At 45.0% G+C, this 17,587-nt stretch overlaps 1 protein-coding gene across 1 annotated transcript in view; it reads left to right on the top strand.

Moving 5' to 3' along the window:
• Nucleotides 1-17,587, top strand: part of CDH13 (cadherin 13) — a 1,178,985-nt gene that overhangs the window by 1,051,184 nt on the left and 110,214 nt on the right. The window contains exon 10 of the mRNA XM_010355650.2: nucleotides 2,467-2,720. Coding sequence (XP_010353952.1) covers nucleotides 2,467-2,720 — 254 coding nt within the window. The remainder of the gene's footprint in view (nucleotides 1-2,466; nucleotides 2,721-17,587) is intronic.

Genomic DNA, 17,587 nt, shown 5'->3' with positions numbered 1-17,587 from the left:
ACTTGCTGGTGGTCCCAGCGTTATGATGCGTCAGGGCCAGGACTTGACCCCCACCCATCTTTCTATTTAATTAAAACAATAGGGAATTTAAAAGGTAGAAATATCCAAGAATGTTAGATTTTTGCATAATCAAAATGACATATAATTGTGTTGCAAAAGACTAGTGCTAGAGAAAAGCACAAGAATTACTGTCATTCATTCATTCATTCATGCAATGATATTTATTTAGAGCTCACTGTGGTCCTGACACTGTGCTAGGTGCTCTGTATTCACAGTAAAAGAAATGGTCTCTCTCTACAGCCTCCAAGGCAGCTTATAGTTATAAGAGCAAGAACTTTTGCTGCAAATAATGATGTCCCCAGGAAAGGAGAGAAGGAGGGAGGGAGGGAATTGTCTCCTTGGGAAAAAAACAACCAGTGGTCCCCAGCCGAGGAAAAGGAGCTGAGCGGCACAAATTGGTTATTTCCAAGCATCTTGACTGTCTCACTTGTCAGCAGATGGCTGGATTCCCCAGAAACCCCACTATCCTTCTGCTTGTGCATGGGTCTCTGGCTCTGGGGAATGAGATGTCAGACCAAACGAGGCCAAGATTGTGACTAGTGCTGGTGTGGGTGGAGATGGCCCTTGGGAGACTGAGGTGCTCGGCATCTCACTGCTGTTCAGAGGACCCACCTTCAGCGTTCTCGTGACCCAACAAGTCAAAGATCTGTCCCCTCCAGGATCCTAATTGAGATGAATAGCTGTATTTTCCAAGCATGGCAGCTCCCTGGCCCTGGTTTGAAGTTTACTTTACTGAGGTTGCACATCCTGGCATCACTTGGGATGGACAGAGATCCATTATTAGGATCCATAGAAAGAAGGATAGAATGGTAAATTACTGCTGTGTTACAGGGATCGAACTGAAACACCACTGTGCAGCCACTCAGCACTAAGAGCTTTGCATCTGTTAACTCTTAAAATCCTATTACTAACCCTGCTGGGAGTTGTTCTAGGTGAAGAGGAGAAGTCCAGTTACAACCAGAAAGCATCTCCAGTGTGTATGTGTGCACACACTCTCCCACGTGTGGAGTGCTTAGCCCTGAATACACGTCAGCTGTAATTATTATGAAAGTGGCTTTATTTGCCTAAGGACACTCAGACCCAACCTGCCAGATTCCACTCCCACCTCGGTGCCAGCTCTTTCCCCAGCATCAATGGTCATCATCTCTGCTTTCATTTTCCCACATCCACTGCAACCTCTACAACTGTGGTTGCTTACTTTTAGTTGACTGTAAATCAAATCTCTTGACTCATCTAGTCTTATCCTTCTTGCAAGAATAGCCATTATGGCATGGGTCTGATGGGTTAGCTACTTGTTCCAGTAAGCATTAGGAAAATAACTTGACAGAAGCAGTATGCCCTCGTCTTACCTAAATGTCTCCCCATGCATCGCTGACAGAGCCCCATTCTGGGAAATGCCTGCACCTACCACATCATGTGCTCTTGTGGTTGGGAAAGAGAGTGACAGACACTCAATTGGCAGCCCCATTGTATTACTAATGTTTATCACGGAGTTTCTTTGACATCCTCTGGTTTAGTCCACACAGTGGCTGGGGGAGGTGGGTACTATCGGCCCCCTTTGCAAAATCACCTAGAGTGGTCCTCATCAAGGCTGCCCGTTGACACCGGGGGAGGACAATCCACAATTGTGTGGGACTGCCCTGGGCACAGCTTTGAGTCTAGTATTGCTGTCCCCTGCCCGGCAAATGACTGTAGAGTCCTCGAGTCAGTTGAAAATGCTCCCATACATTTTCACATGCCCTCAGATGGGCAGGGCCCAGCGGCTTAACTCCACATGGCTCAGACTCTCAAATCCTTTTCCCCACATCATACTCTACTAGAAACCATGCGCCGAGGCTATACTTGAAGGGACATAGAGACCCTTTGACTTTGTGGCAAGTGAGAGAGAAACATTAAAAATAAAACTTTGGTTTTCCTGTTCCATTTGATCCACTGTGATCACAGAGGCAGAGTTATCTTGCTATAAAGCTACTGAAGCTTGGGCTTTATGGTCTTGTTTACCAGAGTCCCCATGGGTGTCGGGGGTGTGGAGTTACAGGTTCCAGGCAGGGAGGCTTAAGCCTCGCCGCTGCCAGGGAGTTGCCTAACAAGATCTCAGAGGGAGGCTCACTGAGGTTCAAGTCACTCACTGCCCAGATCACTAAGGCTCAAGTCATCTGTTGTCATTCATTTCTTAATAAAAAACAAACAGACAAACAAAAAACCAACATCCATACCTAATCTCACATTTTCATGTTTCATATTCTTTGTCTTAAAGATAGCCCCCCAATTACACAGGCTGCCTCCAAAGCCCAGCTCCATCCCTGAAGGCCCACTGTTGCTAGTGGAATTTCAGAGGGAGTTTGTGCAAACCACCTGCACTTCGTGGCTGGTGTGCATCCTGAGACCCTTCTGTCTGCTTTCCAGCCATTGGACTATGAGATTTCCGCCTTTCACACCCTGCTGATCAAAGTGGAAAATGAGGACCCACTCGTACCCGACGTCTCCTATGGCCCCAGTTCCACAGCCACTGTCCACATCACTGTCCTGGATGTCAACGAGGGCCCAGTCTTCTACCCAGACCCCATGATGGTGACCAGGCAGGAGAACATCTCCGTGGGCAGTGTGCTACTGACAGTGAATGCCACGGACCCTGACTCCCTGCAGCATCAAACCATCAGGTGGGTGAGTGGCTCCGGAACCACAGACGGGAGGTGGGCAGGAATTTCTTTTCCTTTCCAGTCACAGAAGCTGGTTGTCAGGAGCAGACACCATTAAATTAAACTTGTTAACAATCCGGGCAAGTGGGAGGAAAGCGTCATTGCGAGGAGGTTGTGGCTGACGGCTGCAGGGGGCCAGGCTCTCTGGTGAGGGCGGTGCTCCCACCTGATTCCAGCCTGGGAGGAGAGTAGCTTCAGGGCTGTGTTCCCAAATGACCAGCCAGGTCTGCTGGCCCTGAGCACAGTCCTTGAAGAGAGAGAGGAGGGAGCCACTCCAGGTAGCCTCCTGCATCTCAGAAACTTGCCTACTTTGTCATTAGCACTGCTTCATACAAATGTTTTAGCTAACTCCATTTACAGATACAAGTATTGCAGATTCATAGAGGTTCAGTACTTGCTCAAGCAGCCCAGCCTGGTGGCAGAGGAATCAGGATGGAAACAGGACACTCTGCAAAGTTCATGTTCCTTCTGGCTGCTAAATGCTCACTGACTCTGAGCTGTTGGGAGGGGAAGGAGCAAAGTCACTTCCTGGTGCTTGGAAATAGACCATTGGGATTGGTGTTCCGCCTGATGAGGGGCAGGCAAAAATTAATAATAATAATAATAATAATAATAATAATGTCTTCAGAAATCTCTGTCTTCCTTTCTTAAGCTCTGCCCGATGTTTAGATAGAAGGCATTTTCATAATGAGATTTAATTAAATGGTCGCTGTCTACCTGTGGTGCATCTAATACTCACAAATAAAAGACACCCTCGTTGGTGCATTGTTTCACAATAAACGTAAATCAGCGTGCAGATCCAAATGCACGCCTGTCTCTGCAGAAGAAAGTTATTAATCTTCCTCCTCCAAGATCTAATCTTCTTCTCATATGAGATACAAATAATCAAGTACTGGACACACTTACAGTAAACACATGTCTGATTTTCCTGATTCGAAACACCTGAAAATGTGCAACAGGGACTGAGTCAACCACTTTACTTTGGAGCAAGCTGGCGGAGAAGAAGCAAAAGTTATTTTCCAACCCCAAAAGTGGATTTATTTTTATGGCTAAGCTCTCTGAGTGCCAGATGAACTAGACAAGCGCGTGAAATAATACCAAACCCTATAATAATGTGAATCTGAAATAGCCATTCTTTTTTCCCTTTTTTTTTTCTTGTTGCTATCTGACAATGGAAACACACAATTTAAACATCAAAGAGAAAGTCTCTCTTAAGTACGTAGATGGGAAAACTGGTAGTTTAACAGACTACAAGGTAGTTGGACAAAGGTAGGATGTCTACAGGTGAGCTTATCTGTCGTGTTGTATTTCTACAATTGGAGGTGAAAGCAGGGACACTGAGGGTAATAAAATGAGTTAAATCAGATTGATGTTTCGGACCCTGTGTCTCTGCCATTGCTGGAACAACTTGGGATGCTGCCAGTTATAAAAGAGTTAATGCAATGAGGAGGGGTGGATGGAGATGTCTAGGACCCAGGACTAGATGTCCCACAAAGATGGGACAGACAGTGGGAGAGGAAGGTCAGGCTGAGTTGTTTGATTAAGACCAGCTCTGCTGACTTGGGAAAAGAGAAAATGTGCTGGAAGACCCTATGGATACTACATATGATGGAGGAATATCTAAAGAACCCACTTGAGATAGCACAGGAGCTAGGGCATCCTTCAGGCTCTAAGTCACAGGAACAGACAGGCTTGCAGTTCAGGATCTCACAGCGAGAATAAACCAGCTCCAGCTGTTTTCCATTCTAGTGTCATTCGGCCCATGGTCACATTCCCAGGGCAGCTCTGCCTTGCTGGAACTGGGGTCATGTGCCTCCCTGCTCCAGGCACCTTGACTAGTGATCAATCAGGATGATGTTTCCAGATACCCAGCACAGAGGGCGGCTGACTGAGAAGGAGGGATGAACATCCTGTCTGGCAAATGAAGCTTGCTGCTGGGAGTATGGAGGCAGGCCACAGGTGCAGTCCCAGCAAACTGAGTTAGGAACAGGATTCCAGCCTGGGGAGGAAGGGGTGCCTCGGAGAGCCGAGACATTAAGGAGCATCTAGGCCAAGATTTGAGCCGTGGGGAGCAAAGGTCCTGTTACTATTAAATAGCACTGGCAGACAAGGGACTTGATCCCACCGCTGTGCAAGAGAAGGAGGTCGGAGAAAGCAACCTAGAAATGACTCAAGGTGACACCCGTGGGGAGAAGCTGGAACACAGAAAGTTCTGAGGATCTTCCTGTTTCTCTAGCAAGTGTGATAATCACAGCTGTGGCCTTCCATCACAAGTAACCAGGACCCAACTCACAGTGACATAGGCCAAAGGGGGGTCTTGCTTACTCGCATGGGTCACCACACCTAATGGAAAAGTCCATGGGAATGAAGGCCTCCAGCATGATGGAATTCAGGTGCTCAGACCATATTCCTTCTCCATACCTGGCTCTCCTTTCGCCTGGGTTGTCTCCATGCTCAGCCGTATTTGCATATCTGTAGAGGGAAGAGGGAAGAGGCACCAGCAACATCTGTCCTTGATCCTACCAGAGGAAAGCAACATCTTCCTTCCTAATCAGTAGCCCAGCCCAAGGCCCAGGTTGAGTCATGAGCACAACTATCTGAACCAAGCAGATTAGCAGGATGGATTGTGCCACAACTCCTGGTGCCTAAGCCTGCCACAGACCCCAGCACCCAGCTCTGAGGGCCTGCAGGGGCGGCTACCCGAGGAAGTGCAGGAGGCTCGTCCCAGAGGATGGGAAAAATGCTGAGTAATCAGGAACCACAGAGAGCCACTGGCACCAAGGTCAACCTTGTGAACCCCACAGAAAATAGAGCTGCAATGTGTCTCTGCAGCTGCCTGAGACAAGATTCCAGCCTGGGGAGGGAGGGACAATGTGTCTCTTAGGTCTGCCTAAGAATTCTAGCATTTACAAATTGGCCTGGCTGAGTGATGACTGGACTAATCCCTTTCCCAGCCTTGGAACAAAGTAAATGTGTCCGTGCATGTGCATATGTGTGTACTGCACACATTTCTCTGGCCTCACTCCTCACGCATATTCCTTCCTGCTGGCAGCCACAGCGGCCCACATGTGACCCTTTCTCAGCCTAGCACTGGCTGGACCCCCCCGTTTCCCTTCCTCCCTTCCCCCCTTCCATCCTTCCCCCCCACCAGCTTTCCCTCCTTTCCCTTTCTTCCCCTCCTCTCCTGGAGTAAAGCCGGGATAACATCACCGACAGGCTGAGCTGTTGTCACGGGAGCTCTTTGGGAAAAAGAGGCTCATTAATTATTTGCAGCCTTTGATCCTGCACACTGAGAAGTGCTGTCCCTGGGGGCCTGTGTGTGCAGCGGAAGAATGGGGCTGCAGAGAGGGGCCAGGGAGGGAGACAGTTTTCTAATCTAATTGTCTATGCTGAGTTACCCAGTCTTCTCCGACAGATGCAACGGCCTTGCACATCGTGGTGTTACTGCTGCTGTTGTAATGATTCTTCAGGGAATAGGTATTGGAAGAAGAAACTTATCTCAAAGAGAACTCTTCCTTCTTCTCCTCCTCCTCCTCCACAAAACAGGAGTCAAGCATCTCCTGATAACATTTTAGTATCTCTAATATCTCGTTCTTCTTCCTTCTGTTGACTGCCGATGTGATACCTCTGTTCTTGTCTTCTTAGTTTAAAAGAATTTAAACAAGAGACACACAGCAAAAGAAGTGCAGCATAGAGTAATTTATTGCAACAGAAAAAGAATATGTTGAAAGTTAGGTGCAGAATCGCCAGTACACTCTGAGAGAGAGGATTCAGGGTGGGCTGCTCGCAAGAATGAGACAGCAAAGACCCACACCAGGGAGGCTCCCTTCTGGGAGTCTTCATGGTTATTCATAAGGAGGTGGGAAGAGGCATTACTAGGAAGCTGTTCTGGGTGGTCTTCCGGGTGCACCTGTGCAGTAGCTGTACATGTTCATTCATAAGTCGCATGTCTCTTTAGCATCTAAAATCTCCACCCAGGGCTGTGTTTTTCCCGATTATGATGAGCAAAGAGTCAGTTGAAGGACAGGTAAAATGAAAATGTGCATGTTCTCTGAAGGGGAAAGTCTCCACTGAAGACAGCTTTGCTTGAATGAGCTCAGTTACCGTGCAAATCCTGAGATTGACTATGTTGGCTGTGCGGTCACCACAGTTGCTGCTGCGTCCTGAGAACATGGTCACTTCCTTGACTACCTATCCAGCTTCACTCCTCCTCCTTCCTCTGTCTCTCTGCCTGACTGTCTCTCTGTCTCTCTCTCTCTCCCCACCCCACTATCTCTGTCTTTTCTGACATTCCCTGTGATTCAGCTCCAACAACCCCATCTCATCTCACCTTATTTATCAGGCCCTCGAAACTAAAGGCCCCCATGAGAGACCGGGATCCTGAGATGCTGAGATCTTGAGATCCTGTGGCGGGGCCTGCCCATCCTAATGGCCACTGTTACCTCCTCCCTGAGGGGTCTCCTTCCGTGGTCAAAATGGGAAGCCGCCTCCCCAACCCCAACCCCACCGCAACTTAGGAACACACTTCCAGCTAAGTCCAGCTCCTGGGCCATGTCCTGCCTCGCGTGAGGAAGTGCACGTCTCGGGCACCACCGCTCCTCTGCTGACCGCGGCCAGACACCCTCTCATCTCCCCAGGGAATGCTCAAGTCAGCAAAGGGTACCTTGATCTCCAAGGAAGCTGTGACTCCAAAGACAAGGGGTGTCCAAACATCAGAGGGAATCTTCTCACTAAAAAGCCTGGGTTATTAAGACTCGCTAAAAAGCCCTTCACATTGTGTTATTATCCAAACCAAAATGAACAGCAGTGGTCTAGTGACAGATGAAATTCTTCTTTTTAATGACACTTTCTTCTTATCCTTATTATAAAGTTAAGATAGTTTCTGGAAGAAACTTTTGAAAAGACAGGTAAGAATCAGGAAGATAATAAAGTATCTGTCATCATCTCAGACAAGGAAATCCCTTTTTCACCACTTGGGTCTATCTACCTCAGTCACGTATGTGAGTATTCTGTTCTTCATTACCAAAATTGGCTTGCATTATCCACCCTCAAAACTCACCGTGTTTATTTCCCAGTATATGCTGAACAGCTTTCTGTCCCAAGAAATAGCCATTATTTTTCATTGCTGAATAGTGTGCTATTATTCCATTACTCATCTGTTTATTTATTCCCTTGTTGTTGACTATTTACATTGTTTACACTTGTTTGCAGTTTTTTAAAACATTAGCGGGCATGCTTGTAGTGAAATTGTTTAATGCATCATTAATATCCTGAAGACAAGTCCCTGAAAATACTTTGGTTGAGCAAAAGTATTACTCTGTATTGTTAATGTTTTTTGGCATATACAGAATTCTTTGTTTTTAAGTCTAGGCAGTCAAATTTATATTTACCATTATTTCTAAATTGATGTCACAGTTTAGAAAGTCCTTCTCCTCTCCAAGATCACGTACATCAGGTCCTAAAACAGAGCAGGTTCCCACTCTGTCCTCTCCATGTGTGGTGATGATAAGACTTGCTTCCGCTTTCAGGGTAGCTGAAACTGTCCCCCACCCCAGGTGCACCAGGTAAAATATCCTGATGATATTGGAGTATCTCTAATGAGGAGTGCACTCATGTAACTGAACTGGTTTGCTCATTATTGTTAGAAAGAGTAGCTCAGGCTGGGCACGGTGGCTCACGCCTGTGATCCCAATACTTTGGGAGGCTGAGGCAGGTGGATCACTTGAGATCAGGAGTTCAAGACCAGCCTGGCCAATACGTCTCTTCTAAAAATACAAAAATTACCCGGGCATGCTGGTGTATCCCTATAATCCCAGGTACTTGGGAGGCTGAGGCAGGAGAATTGCTTGAACTTGTTAAACCTGGGAGGCAGAGGTTGCAGTAAGCAGAGATCCTGCCACTGCACTCAGCCTGGGCAATAAAGTGTGACTCCATCACAAAAAAAAAAAAAAAAGAAAAAAAAAGAACCTCAAAGATAATTATGCAAAATGGAGGTAACTACATTTACTAAACCTTCTCCAACAGTGAAATGAAACACAGGAACTAACCCTTCCATCAGATCCCAATTTGGTTACGTTAGGGAGGCAGCCAGCAGCTAAATCCTTCTGAATAGTGGGGAGGACCCACTTCTTTCTCTCTACAATCAAGGGCAACCAAGTAACAATTCCTATTCCAAACATTTTTCAGACAGAACTCATCTTGCCCAGGATCTATAGTAAAAATTCCACAGCAGAGACTTCTGCCTATGCTTTGAATACAGAAGATATGTGTTGAAGAGAAAAATTGTTTCTACCCATGTAAAATTTCATATCACTGCTCAACACGTTTTTTGGAAAGGGTCATTCATCCAGGGAGACCTGCAAGTATGTGTCAAGTATTTTATCTGTGGGAACTAAGTTTGGCTGAACATAACAGGAAAATTCAAAATGACAGTGGCTCAGAGAAGATAGAAGTTGACTTTCATTTTTTTCTCACATAAAGTAGGTCTAGAGCAGACATGGCAGTCCAGGGACAGTGGCAGCCCCACACAGGGTTCTACTTGCTCACTATTTTACCATGTCTAGACTGGCACCCTCTTCCTTATGGTCTGTTATGGTTGCTAGTGCTCCAACTTTCATATCTGCATTCCAGACAGCAGGATGGGAAATGGGGAAAGAAGAGGGATAATCCCCCTCTCTTTGAAGGAGACTTTCTGGAATCAACCACATTTTTATTTAAATCTTGTTGGGCAAAATTGGTCACATGGCCACACCTAGCTACAAGGGATTATGGGAAGTATGGTCATTTGACTGGGTAGCAATGTGTCTTGCTTTTTAAACCAAGGTTCTTTACTAAGGAAGAAAGGAAGAATGGATATTGTAAGGTAGATAGCACTTTCTGCCATGAACACCTTTTTAGATGGAACCTTTCTACTTAATAAATAACTACAGGATATATTTTAAAAGGGAAAAATATCTCGTGATATTAGATATTTGCATAATCAAAATAATAGATGATGTTGCTAAAGACTAGTGCTAGAGAACAGCGTATGGATTGCAATGATGCATTCATTCATGCCATGGTATTTGTGGAGAGCCCACTGTGGACCTGACACTGTGCTAGGTGCGGTGAATTCGCTGTTGAAAGAAATAGACCCTGTCCACAGCCTCCCAGGGAGCTTATCGTCATAACAGCAAGAACTTTTGCTGCAAACGATGGTGTCCCTATAAAGGAAGAAAGAAAGCGAGGGAGGAAGAAGGAATTAAGTAAATTGCTTCCTTGGGAACTAAGAACCAATGATCCCCAGCCAAGGAGATGGAGCAGAGTGGCACAAACTGCTTTTTCCCCTACACCGTGCCTGGCTCACTTTCAGCAGATGGCTGGATTCCCCAGAAACTCTGCTCTCCTCCTGGCTGTGCATAGGTCTCTGCCTCTAGGGAATTGGGTGCCAGACCAAACTCGGCCAAGATTTTCACAACCCCCTGCAGACATGGGTTTTGAGAATGATGGTAATAATATTGCTGCTGGGATGATTAAAATACCTAACATTTTTATATAGAACTTTACCAAAAGCACTGTTACCAGTCTTCTTGTAACCACCCTGTAAATGAGAACCTCTTGGTCTCCCTTTTTACTGATGAGGAGAGCAGAACCTCCCTGAGCCATGGTTAAAGGAGGAAAGCACACAAGCAGGGTTTACAGAGGCTGAGTTAATGTGGTGAATGAGCACATGGGAGCTTTATCCACACCACTGCGCCTACTGCTGATGTTGGCTTAAGGCTTTTTGAGCATCTCTTAGTGTAACTTCACCAAGCTTCACACTTCCCCAATCCTTGGCATAATTGTCCATCTTCCCACTAGACTTTGTGCTCAGAGAGAGTAACAGTCATCTTTTTATCTCCTTCCCTGATGAACCACCAGAGCTTCCTCAGTACCACTGAGTTAGTTAAGCACTTTAGGCACAGGACTAAGACCTTCAGACTTTCCGTGGGCCTACAAAAATGTCAGGTACCTGAATACATAGTCTATTGCCTCCAAAATTCAAAAAGAAAGCAGGAAAATTGAAATTAATAAATATCAACTGTCCACGGAATCATGACAACTTTAGCAGGTTAAATATAATATTTGCAAAAGTGTCTTCACATTCGCAAACTATTTGTAGCTCTCACCTTGCAAGAATGGCAGATAAATTTTAGGTGATTATTAGTAGAATATTTCTTATAGCACAGTAATTCCTAAAGCAAAAGTATAAAAATAATTTCAAACATGTTATAGGAAACAAATGTGTTTTTAGTGTGGGTACATTTTAGTACATTTGATACAATTTGGGGTGAGGCCACCATAAACAGAGAAAAATTCTTAAGGGCTCAAATGTCTTGAAACAGCCCAATCCCAGCATTAGGGCTGGTGCATGACCAGTACTCAGTAACCAGGTAGAATAGATTAATGGCAGCTGGGTTGGGAGTGACTGCATGCCCACATTTTTCAGCATAAGTAGACATAGGATGACCGAGTGTGATGGCTCATGCTTGTAATCCCAGCACTTTGGGAGGTCGAGGTGGGTGGATCATTTGAGGTTAGGAATTCAAGAACAGCCTGACCAACATGGTGAAACCCCATTTCTACTAAAAATACAAAAAAAGTTAGCTCGGCGTGGTGGTGCTTGCCTGTAGTCCCAGCTACTTGGGAGGCTGAGGCAGGAGAATCGCTCAAACCTGGGAGGTGGAGGTTGCGGTGAGCCAAGATCATGCCACTGCCCTCCAACCTAGGTGACAGAGCGAGACCCCATCTAGGAAAAAAAAAAAATGTAGACATAGCTTGTATTAGTACATTCTCAAATTGCTAAGCAGAAATGCCTGAGACTGGGTAACTTATAAAGAAAATGATTTAATTGTCTCATGGCTCTGCAGGCTGTACGGGAAGCATGGCAGCATCCACTCAGCTTTTGGGGAGGCCTCAGGAAACTTAAAATCATGGCAGAAGGCGAACAGGGAACCGACACTTCACATGTCCGGAGCAGGTGGGCCAAAGTACTACACACTTTTAAACAACCAGATCTCACAAGAACTCACTATCCTGAAGACACCACCAAGGAGGGATGGTGTTAACTCCCCTGATCCCATCACCTCCCACCAGGCTCCAACATTGGGGATTATATTTCAATATGAGATTTGGGTGAGGACACAGATCCAAACCACATCATAGGTTTTGTTTTCTTTTAATCTTCAAACATTGACTAATGTCTACCAACCATGAAAACATTTGCATTTGGCCTTGTTTTAAACCAATCCCAGAAAGGGTAACCAGTCCTAGTAGGGAGACGTTAGAAGGACGTACAGGTCTCTCACAGAACTTTCGAAGTCCATGAAAGTTACATTAAAGAGCCATTTCCATCAGCCAACCCTTTTTCCGAAGCCTTGATCCAAATTGAGCCTATTCTTTGAACACAGAATATCTGAATCAGATCCAAATTAAATACTCGTGTCTTTGAAAACTACAACTGCTTTGTCCTGATTTCTTTGGGACTCAGTCTTTTTTAAGTCATTTCCTTCCTCCTAGTCTTTCGGACCTGGATGCTTTTTAACTTTACAGTAGAATTCATTCATGCATTCAAACTGGTAAAGAATACAACATAGAATAATGACATTTCAGCCCCAAAAGATTTGTTAAAATGCCCAATTTCCATTTTTACTGGTCTTCTCATGATTCATCAAGTCCTTTTCTTTAACACCTTGTTTAATCTAATATTGGAGCTCATTCAAAGGAAATCATGAAAAATGATGGGAAATTAAGCAAAAGCCATCATTGACTGGCGATGGGACATTTTATTCTGTATCTTCTAAGACCTTTGGAAGTAAAGGCAAAAATCAGCTCTCTTGAAATTGTGAATTTTGTCATCACTGGCATTCTCAGAAACATAGGAGTTCAAAAATATGTAGTAGCCTACCATTTATTGGGAGGAAGGAAGATTTCTAATCCCAAAAGCAGGTTTCAAAACCAGATTTAAGAGTTTAGATTGGGGTGACTCCCACCTTTTAAATTTTAATCAGAAGTTAAAGACCAAATAATAACATTTCTACCTGGGGAAATTAAGAGAAGGCCTTCATGTACTAAACTATATTACTAACGCTTCATCTTAATTAAATGTGGTTACTGACCTCAATAAAAGGATCTGGGATGAGGTCATTGTTTTGGTTCTTGTTTTTAATGAGTTAATATTTTTTTCCTTCTTAAGTCAAGAAGCACAGAGTTTGAAGCATAAATGGATTGTTTACAGTAGTGCCTTTGTGATTTTTAATTAAAGTGATATTCTTCCATTGTAAGTTTATGGTAGCAATACATTCTATTGCCTATTCTGCTGTGGAATTTTTAAATTATTTATGCAAATATAGTAGCACAGATCTTATTTTTAGTGGTCGGATTTTCTGTTATGAAGATGCTGGGGGAAACAAAGCCTCACAAATTAAACTATGGGATTTTTAAAGTTTTAAGAGCTTCGTTAGCTAAAAATGGAATCCTGGCTTTTATAATGGTCCAGAGACTGAAGATTTTCATTATTCATGTCAATTAAAGGTGCTCGATTTGGTTAATATGAAACATCTGGCCATTTGGGTAAACAGATGAAAGGCTATTTTACAAAGCAACCACCTTTTTAACATCCATCTACATATGTTGTTATAAATTTGCCATAGGCCAGACTTTCATTATTGAAAACATGGTTTCAAATTGGCTATATTTGAATATAATTATCAGGGTCCTTCTTGTCAGCCTTAGAAATTAATCCTCAGAACCAATATAGAAAATATTGACACATGTTAATATTGTTCCTTGACCAATATTTTCTAAGCTGTTAAATCTACTCAGCTTTTTTTTCTTAATAAACCCATTTGAAATAGATGAGGATTGCTACATAAGCTACTAACATTGCACTGATTGAAAAAGCCACACATTTCAGGATTGCAACCGAAGTCAGTTGCATAGGGAAAATAGCTGATTTATTATCTGAGTTTGTCTGTCAATCACCAACACCCATCAGCCAGCAAGCACGAAGAGCTCATCATGGCATTAACCCTAACAGGGGTAATGAAACCACAGGCGGTGACTCATGTAACTAATTCAAGAAATGCATTTCATCATCTGCTCCCAATTTGCTTCCAAATGAATCTCAAAGCTTGTATTTTCAAGTGACGAGGCTCTAAACTACAGTCCTCCTACAAAGGCTTAATTTGGGGATTTCCTCATGCATTCCAATAGCGTTGGCAGGAACCTCACTAGAAGATCCGACCTCCTTATATGGCTGCTTCTAAGTATTCTTGAGTCCCAGCATGTAGTCTGCACATGTGAAAGGGGGACCTAGGGATTTGGACTAGTGCTGTGGCAGGAGAACCTATCTCTGCATTCATTCATCCCACACCTACAACATACTGGGTGTTTTTCTAGGCTTTGGGGGATACAGCAGCCCCAGAAACAATTAGAAGTATCTGTTGGCCGGGAGCAGTGGTTCACACCTGTAATTCCAGCGCTTTGGGAGGCCAAGGCGGGTGGATCACCTGAGGTCAGGAATGTGAGACCAGCCTGACCAACATGGTGAAACCCCGTCTCTACTAAAAATACGAAATTAGCTGGGCGTGGTGGTACATGTCTATAATCCCAGCTACTCGGGAGGCTGAGGCAGAAGAATCGCTTGAAGCCGGGAGGCGGAGGTTGTGGTGAGCCAAGATCACGCCACAGCACTCCAGCCTAGGCAACAAGAGCAAAACTCCATCTCAAAAAAAGAAAAAAAAAAAATCTGGTATGGAAATGATATTCCTATGGAAGAGAGAAAAAGAATGAGAGAATTGATAAATACAATAAATGGCATAGTAGCTGGTGATTAATGCAAAGAAAGAAAGCAGAGAAGGAAGGAGGGGAGTCGTTACTCTAGACAGGGGGTCAGCACAAGCCTCACCAATGCTGTGACGCTGCAGTGAAGAACTGGAGGAAGTGGGGATGAGCCACACAGCTGTCCAGGGTGGAGAGGTCCAGGTAGCGGAGGCAAGTGCAAAGGCCCCAAGGCAGAGTGTGCAGGAGTGTGTCCAGCACACAGCGAGTTGGGGGAAGGTGGGAGATGAGGCCGATGCTCTGGAGAAGATGGAGAAAGTGTTAAGCAGGTTGGTGGGATTAGGAAAGAGGGGCAGTTAAGGGAAAGGGAGACAGAGGCAGAGCACAGCACTGGAGTGGAGGGTGCCATAGTAATCCAGGTAAGAGGCCACATGGGTCTGGGCAGGGATGGTTGCAGTGCAGGGAGTGAGAAACAGCAGATACTGAATTTGTTGTTGTTCTTGTTTTATTTTTGAGACAGAGTCTGGCTATGTCTTTCTGGCTGGAGCGCAGTGCCACAATTTTGGCTCACTGCTACTTCCACTTCCCAGGTGCAAGTGATTCTCGTGCCTCAGCCTCTGGAGTAGCTGGTATTACAGACATGCACCACCACACCCAGTTAATTTTTGTATTTTTAGCAGAGACTGGGTTTCACCATGTTGGCCAGGCTGGTCTCGAACTCCTGGGCTCAAGTGATCCATCTGCCTCGACCTCCCAAAGTGCTGGGATTATAGGCGTGAGCCACTGCGCCAGGCCCTGAATGTTTTGAAGGTACTGGTGACAGGGATTTGCTAACCAACTGTGCCGTGTGTGTGTGTCTGTGTGTGTGTGTGAGAGAGAGAGAGAGAGAGAAGAGTAAAGATTGACTCCAAGACTTTTGTCCAAGCAATCGAAAGCACAGAGGGCACATCTATGCGCTTTGCAAGCTCTCTGGAGAAGTGGCGAAGTAACCTGGGGGAGGGAAGTACAGGAACTCAGTCTTGCACTTGTTGAGTTTGAAGTAGATAAAGGGAGCACATGAGCTGGGTATCGGGGGCATTTATGCTAGAGGTAAAAGCCTGGGTGTCATCAACATCCAGATGGAATTTAAATCATTGAGACTATGATCCCCAAAGAGGGAAATGAACGTAGGGCTGTGGCCCAGCCCTGGGACACTCTCATGTTGGGAGGAGTGGCCCTGCCTGGTGCTGTGTCGCATGAGGCACTGCTTCCTGAGAATCCCCTTAGAGCCTTGCAAAGAAAAGTACATAGCTGGCCAGGCACGGTGGCTCACACCTGTAATCCCAGCACTTTGGGAGGCCAAAACGAGTGGATTGCTTGAGCCCAGGAGTTTGAGACCCACCTGGGCAACATGGCGAAACCCCATCTCTACACACAAATAGAAAAATTAGCTGGGCATGGTGGTGCATGCCTGTGATCCCAGCTATTCAGGAGGCTGAGGTTGGAGGATCGCTTGAGCCTGGGAGGGAGAGGTTGCAGGGAGCCGACATTGCACCACTGTATGCCATCCTGGGTGACAGACCCAGTCTCAAAAAAAAAAAAAAAAAAAAAAAAAGTTCTTTGGCATAAATACAGCTGGATTTGAATTCCATCTCTTTCACTCACAAAAGGTTCGACATCCCTTCCTCATCTATAGGACAGGGATGATCACACCCATCTCACAGGGGTGTCCAAAATATTAATGAGATAATGCTCTATCAGATTTCTAGACTTTATATTTAGCTACTCTTCACATTTGCCTTTTCTATTCAATTATGTTCTATCCTTTCTTCCTGGTCCCTGTTCTCTTCCCCAATCATTTTAAACATAACTATTTTATAGTCTAGATATTTGTTAAATTCAGAGATTTCTCTTCTTTTTCTTCGGAGCCTAGCTGTGGGTTTCCATGGGTGAAAGGCTCACAGTTTACTCAACATTGCTAACTGTCTGTTGCAGAAAGGGCATCTGCTTTTGCCTAGTCCACCAGGTTGTAGGCACAGGCTTGGCCCAGAGCATCTGCCACGCAGGCTGAACTCATTTCTATTCTTGATCCAGGGATCCACAGAGTCACAGCATTTCTGATCCTATCTTTAAGTTTACAGAAGAAGAAATGGGCCAAAGAGGAAAAGCAGCTTGTGCACGTCAGTGCCATGCTGAGTCATATGTGAGCTGGGCACAAAAGGAAAAATCAGTAACAATGATCCTGCTTTATTTAAAAATCTGATGTTTTGCTTATTATGAATTTTTGCAATTTTTTTTTTTTTAAACAGAGTCTCAGTCTATTGCCCAGGCTGGATTGCAGTGGCACAATTTGGCTCACTGCATTCTCCTGCCTCAGTCTCCTGAACAGCTGGGACTATAGGCATGTGCCACCACACCTGGCTAATTTTTGTATTTTTACTAGAGACGGGGTTTCATCATGTTGACCAGGCTGATCTTGAACTCCTGACCTCAAGTGATCTGCCCACTTCAGTCTTCCTAAATGCTGGGATTATAGGCGTGAGCCACCATGCCTGGCTAATTTTTGCATTAGTTTTGATTTCTAAAATACTGCATGAAAACATCTATCTGAATGATTGAGTTTTTCAGTGTCTCCTTAAAACTTGTGACCAAGATCAGGGCCTGGCTTGACTCTCCCTAGTCCAGCTCAAAGGGAGGTATTGGGGTGGAGTGCCTTCTCTTGCCCTGATGGTCTGCCCAGAGTCACACCATGTCCTCTGCAAGTCACAGCCCTGTTCTGTAGCATTCTTGGCTCTTTGTGTCCTGCAGAGATTTACCTGGTTGCTGGCCTATGTCACCTGTTCCTGTTTTGTGACAGAGACATTCTTTAGTCTGGGGGCTGAATATGCAAATGTTTAACTCTTACATCATAAGCACCCATCCTCACAGAGGGCAGCTGGGGACAGTCATAACAGCAAGTCTGCTGTGGAGGTCATCACGGGCACTGCAGAACACTCAAATTTGTGGAGGGGATTTGGAGTGGATGTTTTTCATTCCTGGCTGCTCCCCAT

This window comes from Rhinopithecus roxellana, chromosome 20, assembly GCF_007565055.1.
Source record: "Rhinopithecus roxellana isolate Shanxi Qingling chromosome 20, ASM756505v1, whole genome shotgun sequence".
In the NCBI taxonomy this organism is placed as follows: domain Eukaryota; kingdom Metazoa; phylum Chordata; class Mammalia; order Primates; family Cercopithecidae; genus Rhinopithecus; species Rhinopithecus roxellana.
The sequence above is the reverse complement of the archived record's forward strand: the minus strand, read 5'-3'. Positions and strand labels throughout refer to the sequence as shown.